This window comes from Epinephelus moara, chromosome 22 (assembly GCF_006386435.1).
Source record: "Epinephelus moara isolate mb chromosome 22, YSFRI_EMoa_1.0, whole genome shotgun sequence".
Classification (NCBI taxonomy): Eukaryota; Metazoa; Chordata; class Actinopteri; order Perciformes; family Serranidae; genus Epinephelus; species Epinephelus moara.
Window position 1 is genome coordinate 14,839,323 of NC_065527.1, and position 27,655 is coordinate 14,866,977.

The following is a 27,655-nucleotide window of genomic DNA, read 5'->3' on the forward strand; positions in this document are numbered from 1 at the left end:
CTTCCACATAGCTCCGGCATTGTAACGAGGAGCAGAAGCCGAAAACCAGGTACCGTATGTCTCTGCCACCGGGATAGGATGCTGTAGCTTCACCACAGAACCGTAAGCATTTCCTAACATTAACACTCATAACTCATTTTAATTACGTCTGTGTTCTCGCTCTCATTGTGTGGCTTCCGTTTGAACTGAGCGGCAGATTTGACACTGTCGTGGCTTTTACGCCGTCTGAAGTGAATTATCGCCGTCGATAGAATTATTAATGGACTTCGTCGTGACATTTGGTGCTGAATTAGTGACATAAAACCTCCGTGTACATGTCTGATGTGGTGTTTGGGTCTTGCCGAGGCTGTGTGAGCGCAGGGTTCACGACCACATGGGATATATTAGACATTTTTGTCGGCGCTGACAAGTTTGAATCGCTGTGTTCAGTTGGCTGCTGGTAACAGGAACTGAGCAGGGCTGTGGATTCAAACGGGACACCTGTGGTTTGTTCCCGTGGAGTTTGTCCCCATTAATGATTATGTCATTTAACCAATCCGCGTTGGCTGCTGTGCTGACATCACCCCAGCAAGGGCAAACATTTATCCTTACATTCATTTATTGTGCTCATAGTATATTGAGATAAACGTGAGCATGTGGTTTCATTCAGACATTCATTCAAAGTTGTCACAGTATGGCAGTGCCTTGTATTTTAGATAGGACAGTATATTTCCTATAGCTTGTGTCTTACATGCAGGCCTACAGTACAGAGGACATTATGTTTTCTCAGAGTCAACACACAATTGACCAATCCTGGTAATTAATTATTTAAGTACTTTCTTCAGCAAATACACCAAAAAATAAGTGTTTCCAGCTTCTCAAATGTAAATATTTGCTCATTTTCTTTTCTTCAATGATATTACATTAAATATCTTCTAGTAATGGACTACTGGTTGAACAAAACAAGACATTTAAATATGTCATTTTGGACTTTTTCACTTTTCTTTTAATTAAAATAATGGTTCATTGTTATATCAATATGTTTGTGTAAGACTAGATATTATCTTAGATTTGAATGATATCCTAAGGGTTTTTTCCCCTGGTTTTAAAGGCTGATGTTCCAGTTATTCTATTATCTGCCTTTACACACTTAGTCATTATATCCACTTGACATTATGACACAACATAAGACTGTTTGTCAATGATGTCATTGTGTTTTCTGAGGCTTTAATGACTTTACATTAAATGTCTTTGTTTGACGATGTCATTTTTCCACTATTTTCTGCCTTAAAATAGTGGCTTATTGTAGGGCCTGGCAGTATACTGATGTTACATCAATATTAGTCTGAGTGGGCGGAAGTTTGCTGCAGAGATCAGCCTCTCATTGGGTGGAAGTCCCACCCTACCACCTCCGGTTGTGTAGCAGTTTTCAACCATTTTCAACACGTCCTTTACTAACTTTTGCGGTGATTGATCTTGCGGGGATGTAGCCATTTTTCTGTCATGGTTCGCGTCCTGTAGGTGATATTTTTGTGGGCGTGTTACACCAAAACCTGTTTCCTCCCAGCAATATTTTTGCAAGCGCACCGTTGCTGTGGCACCGCCCAGAACGATTGTGATTGGTTGAAAGAAGTACAAGCAGCCGGGGCATTTTTTTCTCCAATCTCACAGTGAGAGTCGGCCCAGCCAGACCTTTCTTTTCTTGAGAAAGGTCTGGTGAGCGAGACTACATCAATATCATTATCTTAGACAAGATGTCTTAGATTTTGAGTAATATCCTAATTGTTGTCTTTTCCTGGTTTTAAAGGCTGCATAACAGTAAAGTGATGTCATTTCGTAACTTACCAGATTGTTCTAGTTATTCTATTATCTGCCTTTACACACTGAGTCATTATAGCCACGTGATATGACATGACATTAGACTGTTTATCAAAGATTTTATTGTGTTGTCATAGGCTTCAATGACATCATATTAAAGTCGTTGGGTAATGGACTATTGGTTGATCAAAACAAGACATTTAAAGATGTCGTTTTGGACTTTTCCCACTATTTTCTGGCTTAAAAATTTGGTTTATTGTAGGGCCTGGCAATATACTGATGTTATATCAATATCATTATGTTAGACTAGATATCTTAGATTTTGAATGATATCCTGAGTGTTGTCTTTTCCTGGTTTTAAAGTAAGTTACCAGACTGTAGCTGATCTATTATTTGCCTTTACACATTTAGTCATTACATCCACATCACATGACTGATGATTAAACTGTTTATCAAAGATCTCATTGTGTTTTCTATGGTTTCAGTGACACCACTTTAAGTGTCTGTGGGTTATGGTCTATTTGTTGATCAAAACAAGACATTTGAAGGTGTCACTATGGACTCATTCACTACTTTCTGAATGAAAAATAATCGTTGATTGGATCCCTTCACACCATTAATTAGTGGAATGATCATCAGTGCTCTCACTTCAGGCCTTTGTGGTGCTTGAGTGGTTTTGTTTTCATTATACTGTAAATCAATACTTGGCCTTAGCACCTCTTAGTCCAGGCAGGATCACTGTTATGCATGAGTGGTGCTGGCATCCCTGTCACTGTGCCATTCACAGACTGCCTGCAGGCACACATTGCCAGCCCGGTCCCCAGGTTAGTGTAAACACAACTGTAGCTCTGAAGTTTATTTCGAATAGACCAAAACTAAGGGTGAGGCTGGTTCACAAAGCTGTACTGACGTTATTGAGCATGTGTGGATTTTTACTTTACAAAAAATTGTGGAAGAGAAGGATACAACATGGGTTCAATTAAAATTCCTATACTCACCAGAAGCTTGTATACCAGTGGTCCTGGACATTTTTTATGTCAAAGACTCTCAGTTTGATTAAGTTTCGCTTCAGGGATCCGAAAAGATTTTGGTTAGATATGATCAAGACCAGAATTTTATTGTTGCCAACTAGAACTGCAACGAGTAGTTGATTAATCGATCAGTTGATTGACAGAAAAAGCCAAACATCTGCTGGGTTTATGTTGTTTTTTTTAAGAGAGTTTGATGCATGTCTTTGTCATACATGATAATAAACTGAACTGCTTTGGATTTTTTAACTGTTGGTCAGATAAAACATAACATTTGATGACGTCACCCTGGTCTCGCTGGGAAATTTTACAGGGAATATTTCACTATTTTCTGACATTTTATTGACAAAATGGTTGAGAAAATAAAGGGCTAATTAATCGATAGGGGAAATAATCGTTAGTTGCAGTCCTATCCTCAACAATTGAGGAGATAACTATGAAGGAAGTGAAACTGATAGTCACTGTTAGGACTCTTACTCTCATTAGGCTCACTTCTGTAGTGAATTAAACGGTGAAAATAAACTATTTAATTGGGACCTCATGGAGCCACTGCTTTATACGGACAACAGACAGTTGATTTGAGAAAATTAATCAGTCATGGAAGTCATTTTTTAAGCAATATTGTCAAAAATTCTATAGTTCTAGCTTGTTTGTGAGGATCCTCAGTTTGAGGATGAGCTGCTTTTCTGTTGTGTATCATTTCATACTGAATACCTTTTGTCTGTTGGACACAATATGAAATTTGAAGATGTCAGAGAGGGCGCTGGGAATTTCCAAAGTGTCTGACATTTGACAAATGATAAATGATAAATCACTGAATTAAGAAAATAAATGCCAGATTCATTGATTGTAAAGGTAAATCCTTAGTCACAGCCCTAGGCAGAGTAAAAGTAGTAAAAGGCTGCCCTGCAAGCCAATAATCTGGGGTCGAACCCTGCTGCGCTGCTGAAAAGCCCTTGAGCAAGACACTGTGACTGAATTCCCTCTGACTTCAGGGGGGCCTGTCCCACTGTGCTCTTCTGATTTCAAGCCAACAGAGGATTGTACCACAGGAATCAATGTAGTCTATCAGTCGACTGATCACAGTTCAGCCAAAATGTTTATTCTCGCTGCAACATCTCTGGGCGTAATCATCCAGCATGGCCGACGTGATTCACCGAGTTATCTCTATGTCACTCCCTCCTTTACACAACACCCACTTAAAAGCTGGTAAATACAGAGCATTGACTAACATACCAAGTGGCCACTCTGAGAATAGCCTGCCTGTGATCTCTTATGGTTTTATAAGGTTACAGGATGTTGTGCCCTACTTCCAGCCAAGCCGACTGGTCGACACCAACACTCATGTGAAATCATGTTTCTGCTGGTAACGACACAGGTTCTATAAATAGCCCCATGTTTTATGCCCTCAGATTTTCCATAAAGAACAAACAAACTGAATTTATTCTTGCCTTTGCCTCTCTCTTTTTTTTTTTTTTTTTTTTTGTATCCATAGCAACCCGTGATTGAGCAGTAACACAAAGTGTCCCTTGTCTCAGCAGGAAGGAGACAGAGAGACATCTTTTGTGATGCGGCTTTTCAAAAATACATCGGTCAAGAATCTATGGACATGCTGCCTCTCAAGCTTGTTCTCTTTCTGTCTCTTTTATAGTGCACATGAAAATAATTGAATGTTGAATGGCATATCGGGGCTGCCTTTTACCTCTTTCATCATCATCGTTTTTTTCTCTGCCTGCATACAGGAGATGCAGGCACCGTATTACTCCGAGATGAAAAATAATGTTGAAAACATCCTGTCACAGGTCAGATAAGCCAAGTGCTACTGCGGCCAACCAATTCAAAACCATATGCTGCCACACATCCATTTCTCCACTTTGTTGCAAAAATTGGGTGTTGATGTATGAAGTATCCAAATAATATCACCAGATGTGCATCTATTTAAAGACAGCTCTCAGTTTGATAATCAGCGGATCATGCACAGCTTTATCGCAGTAATTCTGTGAAGAGGCTTTACCGGAAGAGTCTGATGCTGTATTGGAGGTAGAGTCACAGATTGGCCATCTGTGGGGACGTTTTTGCAGTCCCAGTCAACCAGTAATGGGGAAGATATACAACTATGTGGACTGTCGGGCTGATGGCAGTGCTGCAGTTGCAAGAATGCGTATAGGCAGAAAGCAGATGGATTGGCTGCTAAGTCAACGTCTGTGTGTTTGTCATGCCAGGACTGGAAACTCCAGCCCGACGATTCCTCAGGCTGCAGTTGTCTTTAGATCCTGTCATGGAAACTGGTGAACAACAGATGAGGCTTTGCTTCATGAACGCCACAGGGCTTTATGTAAATAGGTAATATGTGTTGCCTGTAGCTGTGGTGTACTTAATGACTTGTTGAATTACTGTCGTTTGAGTTTTAGTTGAATGATGCCTTTAAAAGCAGCATTCCTGATGTGCATTTCTGCCTGTGCACAAAGTTTGTCATGCAGAAGCTTTGAGGGAGCGACAGTGCTTAGTGTAGTGGCCGTTTTATGCGGCTGACCACTTTGTTGGTCACTGGGAATCGGACAAATAGAGGACAAAGTTCAACTCTTGTGTGTTTTTGCACCTCTGCTTTTGTCTCCTGGCATTAACCAGGTCTGTACTCAGAAACTGGTTTTAAGTCTCATCTTAAAGAGTGATGTTTAGGGGTTATGTATGTTCTCATTGTAAGGTAATTATAGGTACTTTTCCTTCAGTGCAGTGAAAGAGAAAATATGCTACAAGGGAGAATGAAACTGATGATGAAACTACTCTGAATATGTCACATAAAACACTTAAGAAATGCCAGAGAGTTTCTGTTACCAAAGTAACAGGTGAAAAAGTATCCTAGTTAAGAACTGATGAGGTCTATATGACTGAAATGTTGCATTTATAATAACGGGAGCTAATTAACAGTGTGTGGATTATTTTTCCAATAAAATATTAACTTTTGTCCCTAGTTCTCATCACACAAGTGTCTTATGTTATTTTGAGCTGCAGTGATGGAAGCAGAGTGTAAAATAGCAACACTGTCAGCTATCACTGCGGACTAAAATAAACTTTACATTAATTAAGATAGTGCTAAAATTATGTGTTTAGTGTTGTAAACAATCTCTCTGTGTCAAAAACATGTGGAAATAGAGACCTGGAACAATGAAATGATTCTACTGACCTATAGCCTAACAATATAGGCTACTCTTTGTTTACCTCAGACTCCAGACTTTTGTCCATGAATACTTTTGTTCTGTTAACCTGCTCCGGAGCAGGTTAGCTGTTCAGTATAAGTTGCCACGGTGATTCATCCCGGTAAAAAGAGAACCAGCTTCGCTGTACTGAAACCTTGAGGTTACCTCGCTAACTCAGAAACCTGCTTCACAGTACAGGCCTCTGGTGATTTAAACCGCTAGAAGAAGTTACAAATCAGTGTAACTTCGGCACTGCTCATTGCAGTTGGGCGTCTTACTACGTGGGCGACACGAAAACGGCAATGTGGTGCCCGTGTTTGGTTTGTAAGTTCTGGGCTGCTGTAGAAACATGGCTGTGTAACAAGACCGGCTCTCTATGTAGATATAAAAGGCTCATTCTAAGTTAAGGAGAACACAACAATTCTTATTTTCAGGTCATGATACACTAAAGAAAACATACTTATTATGTTTTACTTCTAATATAGATAGATAGCTTATATGTTCCGACTGGTTCTTGGGTTCCTAAATTGACTCACAGATAGGAGCAGCTATACATATTTTCCTCTAAATCCTGCACACTCGTCCTTTAATTTCCCATTTGAATCTAATCTATCTCTACTTCCCTCTCATCAGCTGATCTCATGAATGCTGACACATGTTAACAAAAAACAAAGACAGATATACGTCACCTCCATCACCTGTAAACCTTTTATTACTTCATCTGGGCCTTGTGACTCTGTGGCATTGGCCCTCGCCGTGAGAATGACCCCTTTCCATCCTAACAGATCATTTACAAGGTGTTGTGCTATTAATGATTGACTCCCATTACGTAAGACTAAAGGCAAAACCCCAGCACTTCTAGTCTTACAGTGCTGTGAGGTTCAGCGGTGTACAATAGAACAGTAATCACTCAGTCGAGGTAAGTGGGGCAGTCAGTGGGACGTTCAGGGACTGACGTGTCCCAGCTTCATTTACAGACTTTACAGTTCATCTACAGCAGATAGTATTCTCGACTCATACACAGCATTCGCACAAGTGAAAGTGAAAAAGTGTCATGAGGTAGTGAGACCTTAAAACTAGGTTAAATCTTTGCACAGATTGAGGTTTTGCTCAAAGGAAGTGTTTTGTTGCAGACTTTGCTGCTGAGTGGTGTGAAAGAGAAAAGGCTGAGGAATGGAGGGAAGGGCTGAGTGTGTTATGTAAAGTGGTGTTTAAAGGGATAGCTTGAGTTTTTTGAGGTGGGGCTGGCTGCACTTATAGTCAGTGTATTACCTGCAGTAGATTGTGGTTGACATGCCGCCAGTTGGGAGAAGCAGGCATGAGTACAGCCACAAAACTAAAGCAATGTACTGCTGTGGACAGGGGCAGCAGCAAAACATATTTTAGTCCCCTAGAAAATGTTCCACCTAAAAAAAATAATAATACCAGTTTGGGCTATATTTAAGGTGTTTTTACCACTTTACTTTGCCGTCAGACAGCCCTTTTTATGCTCTCTTCAGATCCACTAGACTCCATTGACAAAAACCTCGCAGAACACGGGAGTTAGTGGTCTACCGCTGCTTCGATTGGTTTGTGTCTGTGGTGAATTCGAACTAACCCTTTACAACAGCAAGGTCACACAATTACTCCAACAAAGGAACCAATCGAGGCAGCTGTAGATCAGCAGCTCCTGTGCTCTGCGGGGTAAAATGACTGTTTCTGACAAGAGTCTGGGGGCTTTAAAGAGAGTATGATAACGCCTTCAGTTCCTCGTCATAAAAGACTTGCTGACAGCAAGGTAAAGAGGTGAAAATATAGCTACTAAATATAGCTTGCACTTAAACTCATATTAATTTTTTAGGTGTCAACAATACGTTTTTCTCCTCTCTCTCTTCAGCAGCATTACTGTACATTGCTCCTGTGTGCTTCTCCAAACTGCACACCACCATATACTGCATGCAATATACACTGACTATGGATAAGTACTAGAACTATCCCTTTAATGCTGCTGTCTTGTCACCAATAAGACCTGTTTTTTTATGGAAATGTAATGTTTTTAAACGTTTCCTTTTTGAACCTGTGGCTCTGTATGTTATGACTGGTCATGTGGCCATCCTGGTTGTTGTCGTCTAGTGTTTTGTAAGCCCATACAGGCTGGGCTCCATCTGGGGCAGGACACTTAAATAAAAATCAATCAAAAATAAATCATTGTGTGTATAATCATGATTGTACTCTTCCAAGAATCCAGTCAGAGCTGGAAATTTACCATCCAGGCCCTGAGTTCCCACACTGCATGCCAAATACGTAATGTTTTACGGTTGGATGCACCTTTTGTTGTTTAAAGTCCAGACTACATACAGATGTAGATATGCAGAAGTTATGTAGGATGAATTCCTGAACTTGATGCAGCTGAAGACGCCAGACATGTCACAGCCTGAAATGTGCAAGCACAATGCCTTGATGAGCTAATTCGAGCTCCCCAAGTTTATCATTTGAAGCCTACTCAGGCATGTTGTCTGTCCTTTTAGTCTGTGCTCCAGGGCTGTGAAGTAAGTGGGCCGTCCATGTGTTTCAGACTGCTTTTAGCCCAGTGTTGACTGTAGCTAGCTGTGTGTTATGGTGTGTCGGGGGTATCGAAGCACGGAGCACATTCTTTCCTGTTGATGACTCACGTCCTGGGCATGGTACTGACTGTTAGCGGGGCCCTGGGGAACTACAGAACACACACACACACACACACACACTCAAACCACCAGACCGTTTGCAGAGCATGTAGTTTGCAGCTCACTTAAAATCCAGGAGTTTACACAAATTTGCATGCGAGCATACACAAAGCACGCAGGCATTCCCCTTAGTGTGTTAATCCAGCAGACAGGGATGTGCCCCGCTCACATGTACAGTACACGTCCACGTCAACATGCTTGAGGTTCAACAGTATCAGCGCACAAAGGGAGTGGCACTGAAGTACACATGTGGGTATAACATACACAGCTAGGTTGGGGCATGTCATTTGTGGCAAGGCGAGGAATGAATGTTACATCACAGTGGGAATACAGTGTTCCTTGGCACTGCTCACCCCATACAACCTTAAACATGGACAGTGCATATCTGTAATTATGTAGAGGGACATAACTTAAAACTCTCCAAGTGTGTAAAGCAAAAACAAACTTATTTTCCTCAGAGGGTGTTGTGGAACATATCAGAGAAAGTGCAGACATAGACTGTCTGTGTCCTCACAAACTTCCTGGTAGAGCTTCAGATACACACCATTCAATCAACATGCAAAATAAACATTCAGAATTCATAGTCAGATCTAAAATGCTGATACAGGAGGAGGAGGATGGGGAGGCGGGGTATTTTAGATTTGCTGAAACCAGCCAGTGGTGAAGCAGCAAGGATCCAGCTCTCATTTTTGCAGTATGCAGATTAAGTGAGCTCTAAATGTTTCTGAGCTGCTTGGTGCCAGAATTTGGTTTTAGACATGTTTTGCGTGGGTATTTAAGTTGTGTCTGGCACTTGGAAATAGAAGTAGCGTCTGGAGTCATAACTTTAATTTAATATTTTTTCAATAATAGACTTGCTTGTATGCTTCTTTGCACATTCCACTTTTTTGCTGTCTTCCTGATGTTCAAATGCTTGTTTACAAGTCGGCCTTTGATGATTAAACTTGTCTGGTACCACCATGGTTACAGATACTGACTTCTAACATTTATTTGAGTTGATGTGTGTACTTAAGTCACGAGTATCACAGTCCACACAAAGCCAGACATAAGTAAGAACACATCTGAATTCAGATGGTGCAACTTGAACCCTGAACTGTGTGTGTGTGTGTGTGTGTGTGTGTGTGTGTGTGAGCTCATGATAAAGACTTAGTAGTCCTTCAGGTGTTTTTATTCTGGATATTTCTGTCTAGCTTCCTTAAAACAAAGATACTTTGGACTTCTTTGGATTTCTTTTCCTTCATTTGGTTGCTCACACTTAGTCAGATACACAGTGAGTAAGTTATTCCTCTCTGTTTTTATCTGTCTGGTCCTGCACACCGCTACGGTTCTCCTTAAAATAACCTTTGTGCTGCTCTGACATCAGTACATTTTTAACCTTTCTCTGCAGTGCTGACTGTTGTGGTGTGGCCTTCAAAGGTCAGAGTGATGCTCCTGGCGGCTCTGCTGTGATCTCTGTTGCTGCGGTTTCCACAGAAACGGGACAACGGTGGGCAGAAAGCAGTCAAGTCGCAAAAAGATGACGTCGCCGTCGCCCACTCACAGCGACAGCAGCGGCTCCTCTAAGCATGACAGTAACCAGGTATGTATGTGTGTGTGTGTGGCACTTTAATGTAACATAGGTGAGTTTTTGTGGAGTTCGTAGCCACTGTTAGCAATTCAGCATTTAGGTCAAATATTATTATTGTACATGTGCATGTTTGTCTGTGCATGTGTTTGTTGTCTGGATCAGATATTAAGGGTTGTTCTTAATGACCCAAAATTAAAGGGATAATTAGGATCTTTTGAAGTGAGGTTGTATGGGGTACTTATCCATAGTCAGTGTATTACATACAGTAGATGTCATACGGCACGCCTCCAGTTTGGAGAAGCAGCAGGAGCAGGACTGCTGACATGGAAGCTAAGCAACGAACTGCTGTTGTTGGAGACAGCAGCAAAACATATTTTGGCCACAAAAAAATCAATATCAGTTAAAGTGTATGTTATATTAAGAGTATTTTCACGCTTTACTTTTCTGACAGACAGCCCATTCCGACAGGGAAGCCATTAACAGCTTCGGTTTCTCATCTATGTTCCCGTCAAAGCCACCATGACTCCATTGACAAAAACAGTAATTTTGGTTTGCTAAACTCGGGAGCTGCTGTTCTACTGTTGCCCAGATCAGTTAGTTTGTGTTATTGTGTGACTTTGGTGAATCCAAACTAACCCTTTTAAACACCAAAGTCACACAAACTAACTAAGTGATTGAGGCAGCGGTAGACCAGTAGCTCCTGTGTTCAGCAGTGTTAAATCGATGTTTTTTTTCTGTCTGGCACATTGTTTTTAAAATACCTGGTCTTGCAATCACAACAGTATTGCACTTAATGGTATCTGTGGTGGTGGTGATGATGATGATATGTGTACTGTTTACATGTTTAGATTGTGTTACACGTCAGTCGTTTCAAGGGAAATGTTTGTCTAACTCATAGTATCGCTCCTGTGTCTCCCTCCAGGACAGCTGGGAGATTGTAGAGGGGCTCAGGGGGGTTCCTGCCAGCATGCAGGAGCCTGACAGACAGGAGGGCTTCCTGCTCAAGAGGAGGAAGTGGCCCATGAAGGGGTGGCATAAGGTGAGCACCTCGCAGCCCTTTTAAAGCCCAAGACAGCAGCAGCAATGTAACATCCCTTATTATAGAACGCCGCTGATGCCTTTCTGCTGCCTCTTGCCGAGCCAGAGACCTATTTTCTCTCTGAACTCAGTGACTTTTGATACAAAGGGTGTCAGATAGTGAGCCCACAGTGGTTTGCTCATCTGAGGCTGTAAAGGCTTTGCTTGCCTTTGTGATGCCTTTAAACCCTGGCCCAAAGGAGACTTTAATTTTTAATATTCTGCACTGTATTCATCACATGCAGCTGTGTTTCTAGAAAGGATAGATGATGTTCTAAAACGCCTCTTTTCCATTGTGGTAAAGACATACAACAGTGTAAGAGCTATACTGCACATGGGTGTTAGCTGTCAGCTTTCAGTCCTCCCTAAATGTCTAACTAAAGTTCTGACCTGCTGTCTTTTAATACCTCAAGCTATTTCCACATTTCCTCCTCTTCACCATTATTGTCCTCTGTATTTCCTTCTTTCCATTCTTTTTATTCCCGGCCGATTATACTGTAACCCTGACTCATCTTCCTCCCCCTCTTCTGTGTGCTCATGCATACCTGGAAACTCTGCCCTTGCAACATGATTGAATAGATTTCAACCAACAAGGAGGTCTCAAGTATCGTTAAAGTGCTTTAACAGTGTATTCTTTTTTTTACTGTAAAACTAAAGTGAGCAAGGTGTACTTGTAACCTGTTGCTATGTCATTAACCACACTGCTGATCGTTCATTTCACTGCTGCCATTGTGAAATTTAAAGAGCAGGTTCAAGGCAAAGTGGTGTTACTGCTGCATAACAGTGCAATGTCTGCATACTTTTTTTTTTTATTGGCGTTTTTAACGATGGTATGAGCAAGGAGTGCAATAAACATATGGTTCAAGGGTGACAACAGCTGACAATTTCTTGTGATAAATACTGATTGAGTTTTATTTCTTCCCACCTAGAGATACTTTGTGTTGGAGAAAGGCATCTTGAAGTATGCAAAGCGTGAAACTGATGTAGGTATTTCCTCAAGAGCACCACCTGTTTGTTAGTGCGTGTCTGTATGTCAGGAAATGCAAGAATGACAAAGTGTTCTGTTCACAGCTGAAGAAGGGAAAGCTTCATGGCTGCATTGATGTCGGCCTCTCTGTCATGTCAATCAAGAAGAAAGCCATGTGCGTCGACCTGGACACAGAGGATAATATCTATCACTTAAAGGTAACTACTGAAAGGACACTCACCTTAACAATCTTAAGTTTTGCTGAATTCAACATGAGTCAGTGCCATCTCTTAGAGTATATGCAAATGCAGCAATGCCTACACACTGCCTCTCTCATATACTCATTCTTTTTCATACAAAGACACTCGCAGCAGCTGTCAGTTATCACTCCTAATTTGACTTTGTGGCACCCAGGTGAAGTCTCCAGAGTTGTTTGAGGAGTGGGTGTCAAAGCTTCGTCATCACCGCGTGTTTCGGCAGAATGAGATTGCCATGTATCCCCACGAGAGGCACCTCTTCTACCCCCACGCCTCATCCTCCCCCTCCCTCAATGACTCCCTAAGAAAAGTACGTGGTTCTGGTGGTAATTTGTTTCCTTAGATTTCACCCAGGAGGGGTGTTGTTCTGTGAGTCTGCACATGACTCATCCTCTCTCATCTCTCTCCTTCTAAAACAGAGGGCTACTCTTACTAAGCAGGCATCAGTCCACCAGGCTAAGGTCAGTTCTTGGCTCCATTCCTCAGAGGACATGGACAAGTGCTGCAAAGGTTGGTCGTTGTCTTGTCTATTTCTCTCTCACAAATCGTCCCCTGGCTTCCCTATCGCCCTGCCTTGTCAACAGTTTCCTCAAATTGCATCTGACTGCAGTGAATCGTTCATGTTTTATTTTATCTCTCATCACTGCATGCACCCAAACTTTCATCCAATTGTAATCTCTCATAATAATCTCTCTTTCATTCAGACTTGGAGGAATGTGGATCATACCTGCTAGAGCTCAACCTGCTGCTGAAGAGCATGGAGGTTCTCCACCGCACATACTCAGCCCCAGCCATTAGTGCACTACAAGTAAGCCCAGACACAGATTAAGTTAGCCATGTTGTAAAATGTAGAGGTGTTCTCGGCTTGTGGTGCTAAAAGCACCAAAAATACATTTCAAAACTCAACAAACTACACCCATCAACCGTATCAATCCGCAGAAGGAAACGTGCATCCGCTCATTGATGAGAGGCTCCTGCTTGTGGCAGCGTCAGATATAAACATTAATGGTGGCCTCCTCGACTGAGCTGTAATGTTAGTTAGCTCAGTGGTGCTAGTTGAGCTAGCAGTAGATGCACGCTTCCTTCTACGCTGTGATACAGTTGGCGAGTGTAGTTGGGTATAAAGAAAATAGTTCCTACATGAAACTGCTCACAACAAGGTCTGTGGATTATCTTGAGTAACTGGGTCATGATTTCTGGAAAGAGACATTCCTTTTTTAAATGTACTTTTTTGGCACTTTGAGCACCACAAGTCAAGTGGTATCTAGTTCCATCATGTTGGAGGGATGGCAGACATCTCTATGGCCGATGTCTCCAACACTCTGCAACTCACACTAAAACATTCTAGACTGAAAAATAACAACTGTCCCTTTAAAGTTATTGCAGTAATATCCAGTGGAAATACATTCGCCAACTTTGTGGATGTAACAGAAAAGTGGCTGATGTTCCATTGAATGAAACTCATGAATTACTTATGGAATTAGGACTGATGAAGACATTACTTCTCTGGGTAATGAGGTCAAAACTGTAAAATATTTTGTTGACTGCTCCCTTAATAGCTCTTTTTCTTGTGTTCCAACAGGCGTCTAATTATGACATCCCCAAAAAAGAGAAGAGGCCAAGGAGATGGCGATCCAAAAACAATGGCAAAGAAACCAAAGCCACACTTCAGGTATGTGTGCAGCTTTTGTTTTGATAATTATTTACAGTAAGAATAAAGGGAAAGTAATTTCTTACACATCGTCAACTTTCTCTTTTTTTGTCCACCAGGTCCCAAGTTGCATCTCCTCCCAATCCCCTCGCCTCCACGCCTCCAACCCCAATCTCTCAACCACTGAGTCAAACACCCAGGAGGTCTGTCCTGAATCCCCAGACTCACCTACAGACGCGTCCCGTCTGCAGGAGGACTTCTGCGTGCTGGCTAACAACAGTGAGTCCCTGTTGGAGGTGTCTGCCAGTTTGCTCAGCAGATGCAAAAACTTAAGATGGAAAAAGTTGCTCTTTTACAAGTGTATGCATCTATATGGTACGATAGTTTCCATGACAACTCTGAGCCTGTTTTTCTGTTTTAATTTGCTTCTCTCCAGTCCACACCACACTGAAATCCGCCTTTAGTTCCCTAGTAGCAGAAAGAGACAGACTGAGGCACACCATCGACATGCAGGCCCCACAGCCAGCACAGGTCATGGGCTTAAAGACCGCCTATGCTTCAGTGAGTGTTTCTGTGACTAAAAAAAATCATGATCACACCACAAATGTCCACCACCTATCACGACAGGTCCAGTTTCACTCAACTGACTTCTTGTTATCATCAGGAAAGCCCAGGGGGCTCCCACACGTTGGTCCACCAGGTGTCCAATGAGAGCAAAGCATCTATCCCAGAGTCTATGTCAGAGTTTTTTGATGCTCAGGAGTACCTCCTCTCCTCTTCCTCTTCTGAGAATGAGGTGAGACACTATCCACTACCTCCTCCTCCTCCTCATCTCTATGTTTAAAGTCAAATGCATTGGTCCATTAATCGACAGACATGGGGAAAATGTCCAGGTTTTGTCACAATAACCGTTCCCATCCCGACGAGAAAATGTTTTGCATCTTTGCTTTGTAAATGACATTTAAAATCAGTTATCAACATTGCTGAGTAAAATCGATTAATTTACTATGTGTTTCAGCACTACGGCGATTAAATAAATCAAGTGTAATTCTAATAAAGGCAAGGTTGTGCATGAAAAGTAATCTGTGTCTTATTACTTCTAGGACTGCTCCCACACAGCCGGTTTTAACACATCTATTACCTGCACGCCACAAAAAATACACTGGGTGTATTTTTTTTTAATTTATTCTGATGACGTTTGGGTTTGTGTGTTTTTGTCTTTGATTGTACGTCCTGGTTGTTTGCTGACCTTTAAGCATTGATTTTCCGTCTCCAGGTGTCTGACGATGACTCGTACATCAGTGATGTCAGTGACAGCGTCTCCATGGATACCTACAGCAACGAGGGTGGCAGTGAGAGACACAACTCTGGTACGTGATACAGTAACAACATGTGCGTCTGTGTGTGTGTGAGGACGTATCAATTCCCTCAACGGAGAGAGAGCGAGACAGAGACAGTGCTAAGAGACCTTATTCTGTCAGAGAGAGGCAGAGCTTGTCTCAGCGCACTTGAATGTAACTGTGACTAAGCCTCTGTGTGGTTTTGTGTGTTTTCCACTAAGTGTCAGCATCAAATAAATTATAAACGTCTTGAATCATAGAAATTACTCACTTGCTGAGAGAATGTGCTGAACATGGCCACCGCCAACTTGCAGACGTGTTTACAAACTCCGTGTGATGTTTCATCATACAGTGTGTGACAAAGCATCTGTGTACAGGCATCATTAATTCACTGCTGCAGATGGTGTTAGTTTTGTATTTACACTGCATAAAATGTGTCTTCAGGTAGCGTGAAACATAAAAACTGGGATTTAATTACCTCATTCAGCTGCAAATAGAAATGTTGGTTTCATTGCTTTGGTTTTCATTTGGTTCAGATACAGAGGGATATGAAGAGTATAGTTAGAGCTTGTGCAGAGAAAGGGGTCAACATAACTGTCAAGATATTTGTTGTTTGAAGAGTAAGTTTGGTTCTTTTTTTTACCTGGACCCCATTTTCAAATGTTTTTTTTTGTCTAAGTAAGTAATGGGAACAACAGCTTTTGAAACTGGTCTAGTACTGAGCAAGAGGATGAAACAGGCTGCAGTGAAACCATTAGGGGTACGGCTGCACTCTCAATTAACATCCATTAAAAGTGCTTGTTTTGCCACTGACAGGCTCAGATTGTTGTTGTAAGTGTCTGACAAGATTATGGAAAGGACCTAAGATCCTCTTTGTTCAACCACAAACAGCCCAGAAATTGCCATCACCAAAGCCACCAGGCTTCATTTAAATATCAGTATATTTATCATCGTAAAACACACTTCATTCAAAGTCGACAGAAACAAAATGAACTCCAAAAAGCCAGCTTCATTTGTCTTTCTACTGTTCCAACAATCACCAGCTCTGGTTTGGTTAAAATAAACCCTTAATTCACCCAGTTAGATGTGAAAATGTGCGGCTGGCTCCAGTGGCGTAAGGTAGTTACGATGGGCCCTAGTGCACGCTACTGTGCACATATCGTCTCGTCACAACATACATCAACATACATTTTAATTTTATTATAGATGCTACTGACTGTTTTACAGTAAAAGAAAAAATAAACATGATGGAGATGGGTTTGCCTTTTTCAAGGGCAAGTATAGCCAGTGGCACCATTTTTAATTGAATGAGTTCTTCTTTGAACACAGGCGTGTTTCCAAGGTGGCAATCACTCATAAGGAACCATTCTCCACCCAAAGCATTGTTGCACTCTCTTTATGGGCCCCCCACCATACAGGTCCTAGTGCAGCCGCACTGCCTGCACTGTCTATGTTAACGCCACTGGCCGGCTCTTTACATGCTAAAATTACTTTTTATTGAAATGGAGTCTTGTTGGTTTGGCGACAGTGATTTTGAGGCTGTTTGTGGTAAAACAGAAGGGATTTTACTCTTTAACGAAAAAGTTCTTTCTCAGTAAGGATCCTTTCAATAATGTTTACCGACACTTGAAGTAACAATTTCAGCCTGTCAGTGGCAAAAAGAGGCGCTTGCAAATGCCAAGAGTGGTTAAATTGCAGCCTGTTTGGCGGCTATTTGGGTCAATATTTTGTTCTTTATAATTGAAATGTACTATTTTCATCCCCTACAAGATCTAAAGAACATATCCATACAGTCGAACAGTGTCACAGAGTCTTCTTGAATTTCCTTATTTGTGCACATTACAATAACCACCTTTCTACTATTTCAACTCACACACATGCTCTGCTTCACCTGTCACTTGTCTTTAAAATATGTCCCCGTCTCACCAGTCTTCTCTCCACATTTCGGCCCTCCAGTTAGCAGCGTGGTGACCCTGGCTCGTCGGCGCTCCACGCTGCCCTCTCCCAGCCCCACCAGCAGCGTGAGCCTGTGGAACATCCTGAGGAACAACATCGGTAAGGACCTGTCCAAGGTGGCCATGCCGGTACAGCTCAACGAGCCACTGAACACCCTGCAGAGGCTGTGTGAGGAGCTGGAGTACAGTGAGCTGCTGGACACCGCCAACCAGACCGATGACCCCTACCAGCGCATGGTGAGAGGAAAAAACACACACACAAACACACACCTGCAAGAGCCAGACTGATTCATGTATACACTCTGACTTTAACAGCTGAGAGAGGATCTAATGATGTACATATGTTAACTTAGTTGCACAAACAGATGAACAGAAAAAAGATGTAAAGTTTTGGTAGCAGAAATAAAGGTAGGAATGTGTTTTGAGCTCAGTGCTCCTCCTTGGGCAGATTTTATAAAAGCTACTCCGATGCTTGTCTTTTGCTCTGGAGGCACTTCTTTCAGAGACTTGCATAAATATTTTATTTTTGCAAGCAAAGAGCTTTCAATTGTCTTTTTTGTCCTAGAAGACCTACTTTCCAGAGTATTTGATGCAGACTACACTTGGAGAGTAGTTACAAAGACCCATAAGTGTCACGTCATAAGTCTTGCATCTCTACAGACTCAGTATGCAACACACAATGATTATATGTAGTATATTTACTTGTACACTGTTCAAAACACACAGTTACCTGCACCTGAAATGGTGTCATGAACATACTCACACACACAGTTTATACATCCACACAGTAGACAGAGCGGTGTCACATGTGCATACGTGTAAACACAGTCATGTTCACAGCCTCTTGTAGACAAATGTGCCAGTACTTCAAAAACACATGTCACAAATGTATTTAATCCCCTCTGATTTTCTGTGCAGGTGTACGTCGCTACATTTGCAATATCTGCATACACATCCACCTACCATCGAGCAGGAAGTAAACCCTTTAACCCTGTCCTGGGAGAGACGTACGAGTGCGACAGACCTGATAAAGGCTTCAGGTTTATAGCTGAACAGGTAGAGGTCACACGGTCTACAACACACACGTGATTTACTGCATGGGAATGCACTCCTTTCGCAGGACAGGCTGCTTTCAGTTTACTTCACAAGGCCTTTTTAAAATACAGTGGAGACCGCTTATAGTGACATTTTTTAAATGTTTTTATTTATTTATTTCTTAAGCAGAATACCATCTAACTGACATTTGTATTTGTATTACATGAGTGTAAAGTAATAAGTGGACAGCTTTGCTATTTACTGAATTTATTGGCTGTTTTAAAATAAAGTACAGCTGTTTGATTACGGTGGCATTACGTGAGTGGGCATTATCAATCCATATGACAGGCGGCTTCAACTTCAGGTGCTTTCCCCGTGCACATTTGTCTCCGTCACTACCAGCCACAAGCTTCGAGGAGACTACAGTTGTCATTAAGAGAAAATTACTTTCTTATTCCCATCAAGATTTCAGTGTGTGCGTGACACCAGCCTCAAGTAGCCAGCTGGAAGTAGACGGGTCCCCACGAGACAACGTATCATGAGAGTAAAGTGTAAAAAAAAATTGAATTACCGTAGTTCTAAATGTTGTTTTTTTCTCCGTATGTTGTCATGTATGAAAAGACTGAAAATACAAAAAAGCATTTTAATAGGAATGATTCGGTCCCAAGCTTTTTAGTCTATACTGGTAGAAGCGATTGACCATTGTAACCATGATCACTGTAAGCACTTTCCACTTGCAAATTAAAAGTTTTTTCACATTATATATCTATGTGATCAAGGTGAATGTGCCACATGTAGTATTTTTAAGCACAGATATAACTGTCAAATAATCTGTCACACCATGGTTAGGTTGTCTCATGTCTGGTATCAATGAAGCTCACTTGAAGAACAGCGCCCTCCTCCTGCTCTGTGTTTAAACTAAATCACAAGACTTCTTAATAGCAAACAATGTAAAGCAGCAGAGTCGAGCACTGAGCTGCCATTCGTCTCTGTGGTGCTCTTGTTTGTTTACAGTATTCATACTAAACTCTCAAAATAAATGTAATCTTTTATATCGCCTTTTGTTTTTGACTGATTCATGATGCAGTTTCCTGAGCTACAGTGTCAGCTGTGTAAAGCTTTTGACAAAGCGCCTTTATCTTGTCTCGTATCTCTTCCCCCTGTTTCCCAGGTGAGTCATCACCCACCTGTGTCAGCATGTCACAGCGATTCAAGGAACTTCACCTTTTGGCAAGGTGAGCAGGGAGAGCGTGTTTTGAATAAACATCTCATTTCTGTCTAGTCTCGTGTTGCCTTGGTGATCACTCTGTAACTTTCCATTGCATGATAATTAAGTGCTTCATATCAACATACTACAACAAATTACTGTGCAGATTATAATGTGACCTCATTTGTACACTCTGACACTCACAAAGAAGCTGCTGATGGTTCCTTTGTTTGCATTTCCCTCTGTGCACATAAATAAAGAAGCTGATTTATAAAAAAGATGCCAAGACAAAACCTTGAAGATTTGAATTAAGAATATACAGCTATTATCATCGTCACAGGCACTCACCTGTTATTTTGCTGTCTGTTTCTTTTTAGATGTCCGATGGAAAAATAAATTCTGGGGCAAATCCATGGAAATTGTTCCCATGGGAACCACTCATGTCACACTACCTGCGTAAGTCCTTTACTTACTGTATGTGGGTGTGTGATTGCTCCTGCACAAGTGTTTATACTCTACATGTTTAAGATTAATGTGTGCACGCCATTGTTGACAGTATAGACTGTAAAGGTAAGTGCTTAGAGATGAAACAACATGTATAGTAAGTGCCGCATGTGTGTGATATCTCCAGGTTTGGGGACCACTACGAATGGAACAAAGTGACGTCCTGCATCCATAACATCCTGAGCGGCCAGCGCTGGATTGAACACTACGGGGAGATGTTCATCAAAAACATCAACAGTGACGCCTGCCAGTGTAAAGTCACATTTGTCAAGGTAAGAAAATGTAGATATTAAATCACTGTCTTTATACCACAGTTAATTTTTAGGGCAAAGAAGTTGGGTAAAATGTGTTTGTCATTGCTTTAAAATGCAGAAAGAACTATTTAGTCCCTGTTGTTATGTATGTATTGGTTTGGTCACGTTCACATGGATCTCTGTCTGACTCGTAATCATTACAGTTGTGTGGCTTTTAGCATCTGATTTAAGCCTTGTGATCGTTTTAATAGACACTTAAAATTAGCTCTGTTGTGAAGAAAAGATCAATACTATGGTCATGCATTTAAAACAGACATGCTTACTTTCAGTATGCCCAACTCCTGCCACTATTAAGGCAAACAGCACCCTCTTCTGGACAATGAGAGGAACTGAATTTTGAAACCGTGAGCATGGAAAATTAGACAGCATAAATCCAATTCCTTTAACACCGACATAAATCTACAGTTTTATCACATGAATGTTGTGTGGACAAAAATATCAATATAATGATACATAACAATTTCAGTACTCATTTCACAGGGAATGGAAACATCAGCACCAGCTGTGTTTTCTCGCTCTCTCTGATTGTTAATATTTACTACCTTCTGCTGATCTTCTTTTGTCTAAGACATACAAACTATTTCTCTCTTTTTTTTTTTTGTAGGCAAGATCCTGGAGCTCCACAGTGAACGAGATAGAGGGCGTGGTCACAGATTCGAATGGAAAAGTCGTACACTCCATCTTTGGAAAATGGCACGAATCAGTTTTTCAGGGAGACCCACCGTCTGCCACGTGTGTCTGGAGAGCAAGTGAGTCATTGGTCCCCGGGAATGTCAGTGATACAGTTTTTACACCAGGGCACAAAAAGCAAACAACAAACCTGAGCTTGACATGACAGCACAGCTACTAATAAGTGTTTGTGTGTATACAGACCCCATGCCAGTGGACCAAGATCAGTACTATGGCTTCACCCAGTTGGCAGTGGAGTTAAATGAGCTGGACTCCACCCTGAGACCTCTGCTGCCCCCCACAGACACACGCTTCAGGCCGGACCAGAGGTTGGCACTTTTTATCTGTCTATAATGTTGATTTCTATCAGCCCGTCCGCAGACATCAGCTCTAACCATTTTTTTATAAACATGATTTTGTGGGCTCAGTCCAGTCGAGCCCCTGTGGTGTGAAGCAGCTAATGTCTGAAATATGAACGTAACCATGGCAACAGACTATAGGAGCTTAGATCCAGGGGATTGAAGGAACAAGAATAATTGTCCTCACATGTAGAGCTTTTATTTCGGTAAGATTTTGAACCCCAACACATAAGTTCTAATATGCATTAGGTTGGATGAATAACAGTCATATAAAAGGATATTATATTGCTTCATACCCAAATTTCCCAGTGCTAGAGCTGGGTGATATGGAGACATGTTTTTTTACCAAACACCTCCATAGCGATATTGTGGTGAAATTGTGGGGTTGATGCTGTCATAAAATATTTCCACAATCACCAGAATAATAAATAATAATCAGAAATGTGGCTACAATGACTGAAGTGGGTAAAGGTAAGTAATAAAACTGCTACAACAGTTCAGAAAATGATATCACTTCACTTTAAAACCAGGAAAAGACATCACCTGCAATATTACGGTCCGAAATCTAAGATAATATCTAGTCTCATATTAACAATATTCGATGTAATATAAGGTTTCCAACAGTCATGAAACTCCTGTAAAAGTTATGAAATTAGAGAATAACTGTTTGCCAGGCCTGGAAATGGTTTAAAGACGCACTGTCACATCAGGAGAGAAACTGGAAATTGCCGAAAAGCTGTTGTCTGGTGGGATAACCAGGGATTCACAAAGTACCCATATGTGCTGGTCTGGTCTATTGGCGTATGCAGCTAATTGGCGGCGAGAATGTCTAACAAGCAAGTAAAGTTAGCAAGTGCTAGCAGTTTGTTTATCTGCAAATGCCTGGGAAGTGTATGCTTAATGCTGTGCTATACAGGCCTGCACATTTTTAAACTAATTGAATTTAGTCAGCGATATGGGGTAAAATATTTGGGAAAAGATTTAAAAAATGAATTGGTAGAAATGTGTGGGAACCCTGTATTATCAATATATGGACCAGCCCTGGTTTGTATACTACTCAAATTAGACAACAAAAAAAGAATGAAAAAAGATCAATATCATCCCCCTGCAGAGCCGGAGTGTGCGAGTTCCACAGCCACTGTTTTAAGGGGGAGTTATACTTTTGCGGCAGACCCTACGCCGTAAACTACGCACATGGCCTATGCCATTGTGAGGATTTATACTTAGGCGGTGGTGTGTCTGTGTCACTCTGCAGTTACACCTCCAAAACAGTAGTTGGCAGTGGGGTTTCTGGGAAGTGCTGTAAAATCTAGTTGATTCAAAACACACCAAAAACACACATTAAACATGGCTTAATAGAGACTCTTTCAAACACAAGTACACCAATCAGCTTCACTATAACTCACAGCATTCACAGACAAAAACTTGTCTTTATCTGGACACATTTTCCCCACAAATACAACATGCTAACGTTATTAGCACAAGCTTAAGGCGGTTTACATTTTATAAATTAGCCTAGCCGCTAGCAATCTTTTCCTCTTGTCATATAAAACCAGGGACAACAGCGACATTTAACAAAGGTAACGTTAAAAATTTGACTCCATTACAACTCACAAGGTTCACTGACAAAACAACTGTCTTATACTAAACACGTTTTTCAGACAAATATAACATGCTAACGTTACTAGCACAAGCCTATGGCATTTTACATTGTATAAATTAGCTTAGCGACTATGAGTCACAATTTATTGTTCCTTATCTGTGAAATTAAATAAAATAAAAGCTGCATTGCCACTGCAGGAAATGGTTTCAGCTTACAAAAATAGACAGGTGTTCTGCATCACCGTGACGTGTAGTTACATTTCTGGGGAGGTGCACGTCAGGCTATGGCGAAGGGTATGGTGTAGGCTCCATGTCGACGCAGAGCCTACTCCATAGCTATGGCGCCGATTCAACACAGAAATATAAATTCTGCCTTAAGCTGTGGATCAGCACTTTGCTTTTAAACATCATCAATCAAGATCAGCCATCCACACACCTTCAAGAAGGTAGCCCTGTTGTAATGGAAAAGCACATCCCTGCTGTGCTGGTGGCCCAAACCAAACCAAACCAAACCAAGCTAGCTAACCCACGACTGTTCAAGACGTATGAGAACCTTTTGGAGTAATGAAGAAACTAAACCTGTGTCTGGACTGAAGGAACCAGGAACTAAATTAATTTCCTGTGGGATTCATCACATATGACTCAGTCATCAAAGTCACATCACAGTAAATACAAACAGTAAGAGTGATTGTGTGTTGTTTTCACATTTGGGAAAGTTTCATTTCAAATGCTGCTGCTGCTGCCAGTTTTTTAATCTGCCACAAGTCTAATTTGTCTAATCTTCATGGTTCGTCAGATGTGGTGGAAACACAGACGGGAAAAGATCAAAAGGGACTTTTAGTTTCAAGTGTTCTATCGGCCTGCAGTCAGCTTCCTGATGGCCACCAACCGGTCCAGAGCAGTTATTTTGGCTGAACTTGTCTAGTCAAGCAACACTAACCAATGTCTAACAGTTATCCGAGGGTCACTCAAGTAGGACTATCATACTCAAGTATTCAGCTGAAACTACCACAGTTAATTCTACTCAGAGAGAGGAAAAGCCAGAATTTTCTTGTTTGTGTGTGGAACAGTGAGATGAATGGCGGTGGCGCTCTAGAAGGACTCATTTCTGCAGTTTTGTATCCGACTGACTCTTTGCGTTCTCTGTCCAGGCTGTTGGAGGAGGGGAACACAGAAGGAGCCGAGGAGCAGAAACAGAGGATAGAGCAGCTCCAGAGGGAGAGGAGGAAAGTGCTGCAGGACAACAACATGACACACCAGCCACGCTTTTTCAAGTATGCTGCTGATTTCTTGTCTGTGCTCGTGTGCGTCTGTGTGCAATCAGACACAGGGTTTGCACGTCTTTTTCCATGCAGTTGGTCTGTCGCATATCATCAGAGATCACCTCCATTGCAACCATTATGTCACATGTGGTATAATGTGTGTGACTTGGTTTTTAAAAGAACCTTTCACGCCCCGAAAGACCATTCTTACATGAATTACTCGTCCCATTTTACATTGAATTTATGAAGAAAACTTTGTTTTTCTCGCATGTCTCCACTGGGAACAAAGAATTCACGAACAGAGAAAATTCTTGACAAATTAAATTGTCAAAGGGGTCCACTTTTAAAAACAGCAAAACTCTATCAAAACAGTCGTTTACAAACTCTCACATAACCTGTGCAGTCTGATTTATCCATTCATACGCTCAGTACCTCCCAAACACATGCATTTTCACTAAAACTGTAAGATTTTAAACAATTATGAATAAACCGTCTCAGGCACACATGAGCAGGGTGCAGGCTCTGTTTATGCAGCAGTGATTTTAATATTAGGGATTTAGCAAAAATGCATGAACCACTGAGCATACCACTGGATAAATGAGACTTTTGGTGTGTCTCAAATCACATACTTCTGTTAGTACACTTCGATGTAGCATACTATGTGCACTATGTACTTATTGGCATAGTGCGCGAATTTCGACAGGGTAGTGATGTCTCAAACCAAACACAGCTGTTGTGCACTCACCAGAAATGATGGCCGCAAATTAGCTAGTTAGCAAACTAGCATTAGCGTTATCGTTCGCGGTACCAAATCATTACAGACTGCTAAATTAACCTAATAAACATACTGCTGGCTTATACCCGACAACAGTATAGTGGTGCTTAGCGCAAAAAAGACATGTATTATATAATGCAGCGACGTTCACGGTCGCACAGTCCTCGGCCGCCATTTCCAGTTTGAAAAGTGGTCCCTCCCCTTCCGCTACGTAGCCAAGATGGCGACCATTGAGGGCGAGAAGTGTCCATACGTCCACACTCAACTTCTTGACTGTTTTGAGGGCACCATCCGGGTACTCATAGTGCACTGCATTTTTCCATACTTCTCAGTGTGAACGCACTCATGCACTCAAAATATTAAGTGTAAGTACAGAAGTACGTGATTTGAGACACAGCACAGGATTATACTGCACGAGTTGCGTGAGAGTTTGTGATGGGATGGTTTGATATAGTTTTGCTGTTGTTAAATGTGGACCCCTATGACTTCAAGAACGTTTCCTCTTACTCCTCGGATTCTATTCATCATTGTGGTAAAACCCAGAAAATTCAAAATACAACCCTCCCTTACATTCCTAGATGTTTTAAATCAGATGTTTTTAGCATAATGAAAGATGTTATAGACCAGTGGTTCCCAACTGGGGGGTCTCGTGTCCTGAATTAATCTCAAGTGACTCATGAATGCGTCAAGTTAGTAAAAAACACACTTTATTTTGAAGTACAGTGAATTTCCAGCACAGAGCTTTTATTTTGAAGTGCTGTTTCCTGCTGTAGAATGAGTGAATAACGGAGAGATACTTAACAGAGACAGAAAATTAGCCCGACAACACAGTAGAACACTGAATAAATTACACTGTGTGGACCTTGAACTCATGACTACGGAGAAATCTGGACCACATGTCTGGACCAGTTGGGAAACACTGTCACTAAGTTAAGAACCTTTTCTATACTCCTTGAGGCTTGCCCACAGAATATTATTAACATTGTCAAAACAAAAACATACTTTCATGATACCGTTTTTGGATGATTCAAGGTATTACTGATATCAAACATTATTCTGGGAAGTTTTGTAATTTGTTGTATATTTGCATCAGATAAATTAAATTTTCTAATCATTCAAGATGTATCACTCATCGTGTCATTTGTGTTGTGTCGGCAGGAAGTCTAACAACGACACGTGGGTGAGCAACAACACCTACTGGGAGATGCGCAGAGACCCTGGCTTCAGTACAATGGACTTTCCTGTGTTGTGGTGACCTGGATTTAACCAAACCTTTCCACTACAGCTTTTCATAAAGAGGGACGTTTAAAACTGAAATGAGAGCAGCCTGCACGTGTCCTGACCTGGTTAACATAAAATGCTTCATGTCATGGTAACCCAAACCTATTTGGACTTCCTGCTTCCTCTTTCAGGACTGAGCAGAGCCTGTCGAACTTCTGCTGGTTTTGTTTCTGTTGTTTATTACATTTCTCCTGAAGGGAACATTTTCTCCTCTCATTATCATAACTGTAATTTACACAGTGTCAGTGTAGACTAAAGATTCATATCCTCTTGTGCTGTTGCATCTCAGTATTCACCAAAGTGCCTTGTCTTGCAGTGCCTCACACAATCAACTGCTGTAGCAGTTATGCAAAAACACTTTTATTCAGACTGTAAAAACTTCTTTGGATGATGGCAGTATGATTTGTGGACTTCAGTGGAGAGGAAGGGATCAGGGTGGGAAGAAAGATCAAAACCTGTTCAAGTGTGACTCCATCCAGTCAGCATCATGACCCAGGGATTTTCTCATGACTCAAACCAGAAGCTGATCAGAGGTTCTCGTTATAAAAGAGGGACTTCATTCTGTTTTCAGTACGCTGCCTTGTTACGAGTCATGACTGTCATAGGACTGTGGAAAATGTTTATCAATGAGGTAAACAGCAATAATATTCCATGTTCAAAGAAGATAATAAACTGTTCAGTGGCTGGAAGACATATGGTGTGTCACACTTTGTTTTAGTATGTGTAAGAGATAAGCCAAAACAATTTTATTTATACAGCACGAAATCATAAAATTGATCTTGGGACAGTTTTCATACAGATCAGGTCAAGGCCAGACTCTTTTAATTTACACACACAAGACACACAGCTGGAGAAGACATGCAAAGACACAAATAAATGTAAATGTATGTTGTTGTGTCATGTTTAGTTTATGGCTGTAGGTTCTAATCCTCTTAATAATATGTGTTTGTTAAGTACAATGAAGGGGTATTATTATTTTTAATAAATATTAGTAATATTAATTTTGAGATTATGATAAAAGTGTGGAAATATTCCTTTTGATCAACCACTAAAGTTACCTGTGTCAATGTCCAACATTCATGAAAATGAAGTGACTTCTGTAAACACAC

General features: G+C 41.2%; 1 protein-coding gene across 1 annotated transcript; it reads left to right on the plus strand.

Moving 5' to 3' along the window:
* On the plus strand, positions 1-27,638 carry LOC126383679 (oxysterol-binding protein-related protein 3-like). Its single transcript, XM_050034278.1, has 22 exons — positions 1-102; positions 10,112-10,303; positions 11,214-11,330; positions 12,298-12,351; positions 12,440-12,553; positions 12,750-12,902; positions 13,012-13,102; positions 13,297-13,400; positions 14,175-14,264; positions 14,363-14,522; positions 14,680-14,804; positions 14,908-15,039; positions 15,520-15,613; positions 17,540-17,775; positions 18,457-18,594; positions 19,745-19,808; positions 20,158-20,236; positions 20,412-20,556; positions 21,203-21,347; positions 21,470-21,596; positions 24,380-24,502; positions 26,424-27,638. The coding sequence occupies exons 2-22, from the start codon at positions 10,241-10,243 to the stop codon at positions 26,518-26,520; spliced, it is 2,451 nt and encodes an 816-aa protein (XP_049890235.1). The 5' UTR covers positions 1-102; positions 10,112-10,240; the 3' UTR covers positions 26,521-27,638.
* The last annotated feature ends 17 nt before the right edge of the window (positions 27,639-27,655 follow it).

Excerpts from the sequence above, each read along its gene's own strand:
- LOC126383679 (XM_050034278.1), top strand. The coding sequence starts at position 10,241 with ATGACGTCGCCGTCGCCCACTCACAGCGACAGCAGCGGCTCCTCTAAG. Across the intron at positions 12,554-12,749 it reads ATAATATCTATCACTTAAAG|GTGAAGTCTCCAGAGTTGTT; the intron begins GTAACTACTGAA and ends TGTGGCACCCAG. Across the intron at positions 19,809-20,157 it reads GAACTTCACCTTTTGGCAAG|ATGTCCGATGGAAAAATAAA; the intron begins GTGAGCAGGGAG and ends GTTTCTTTTTAG.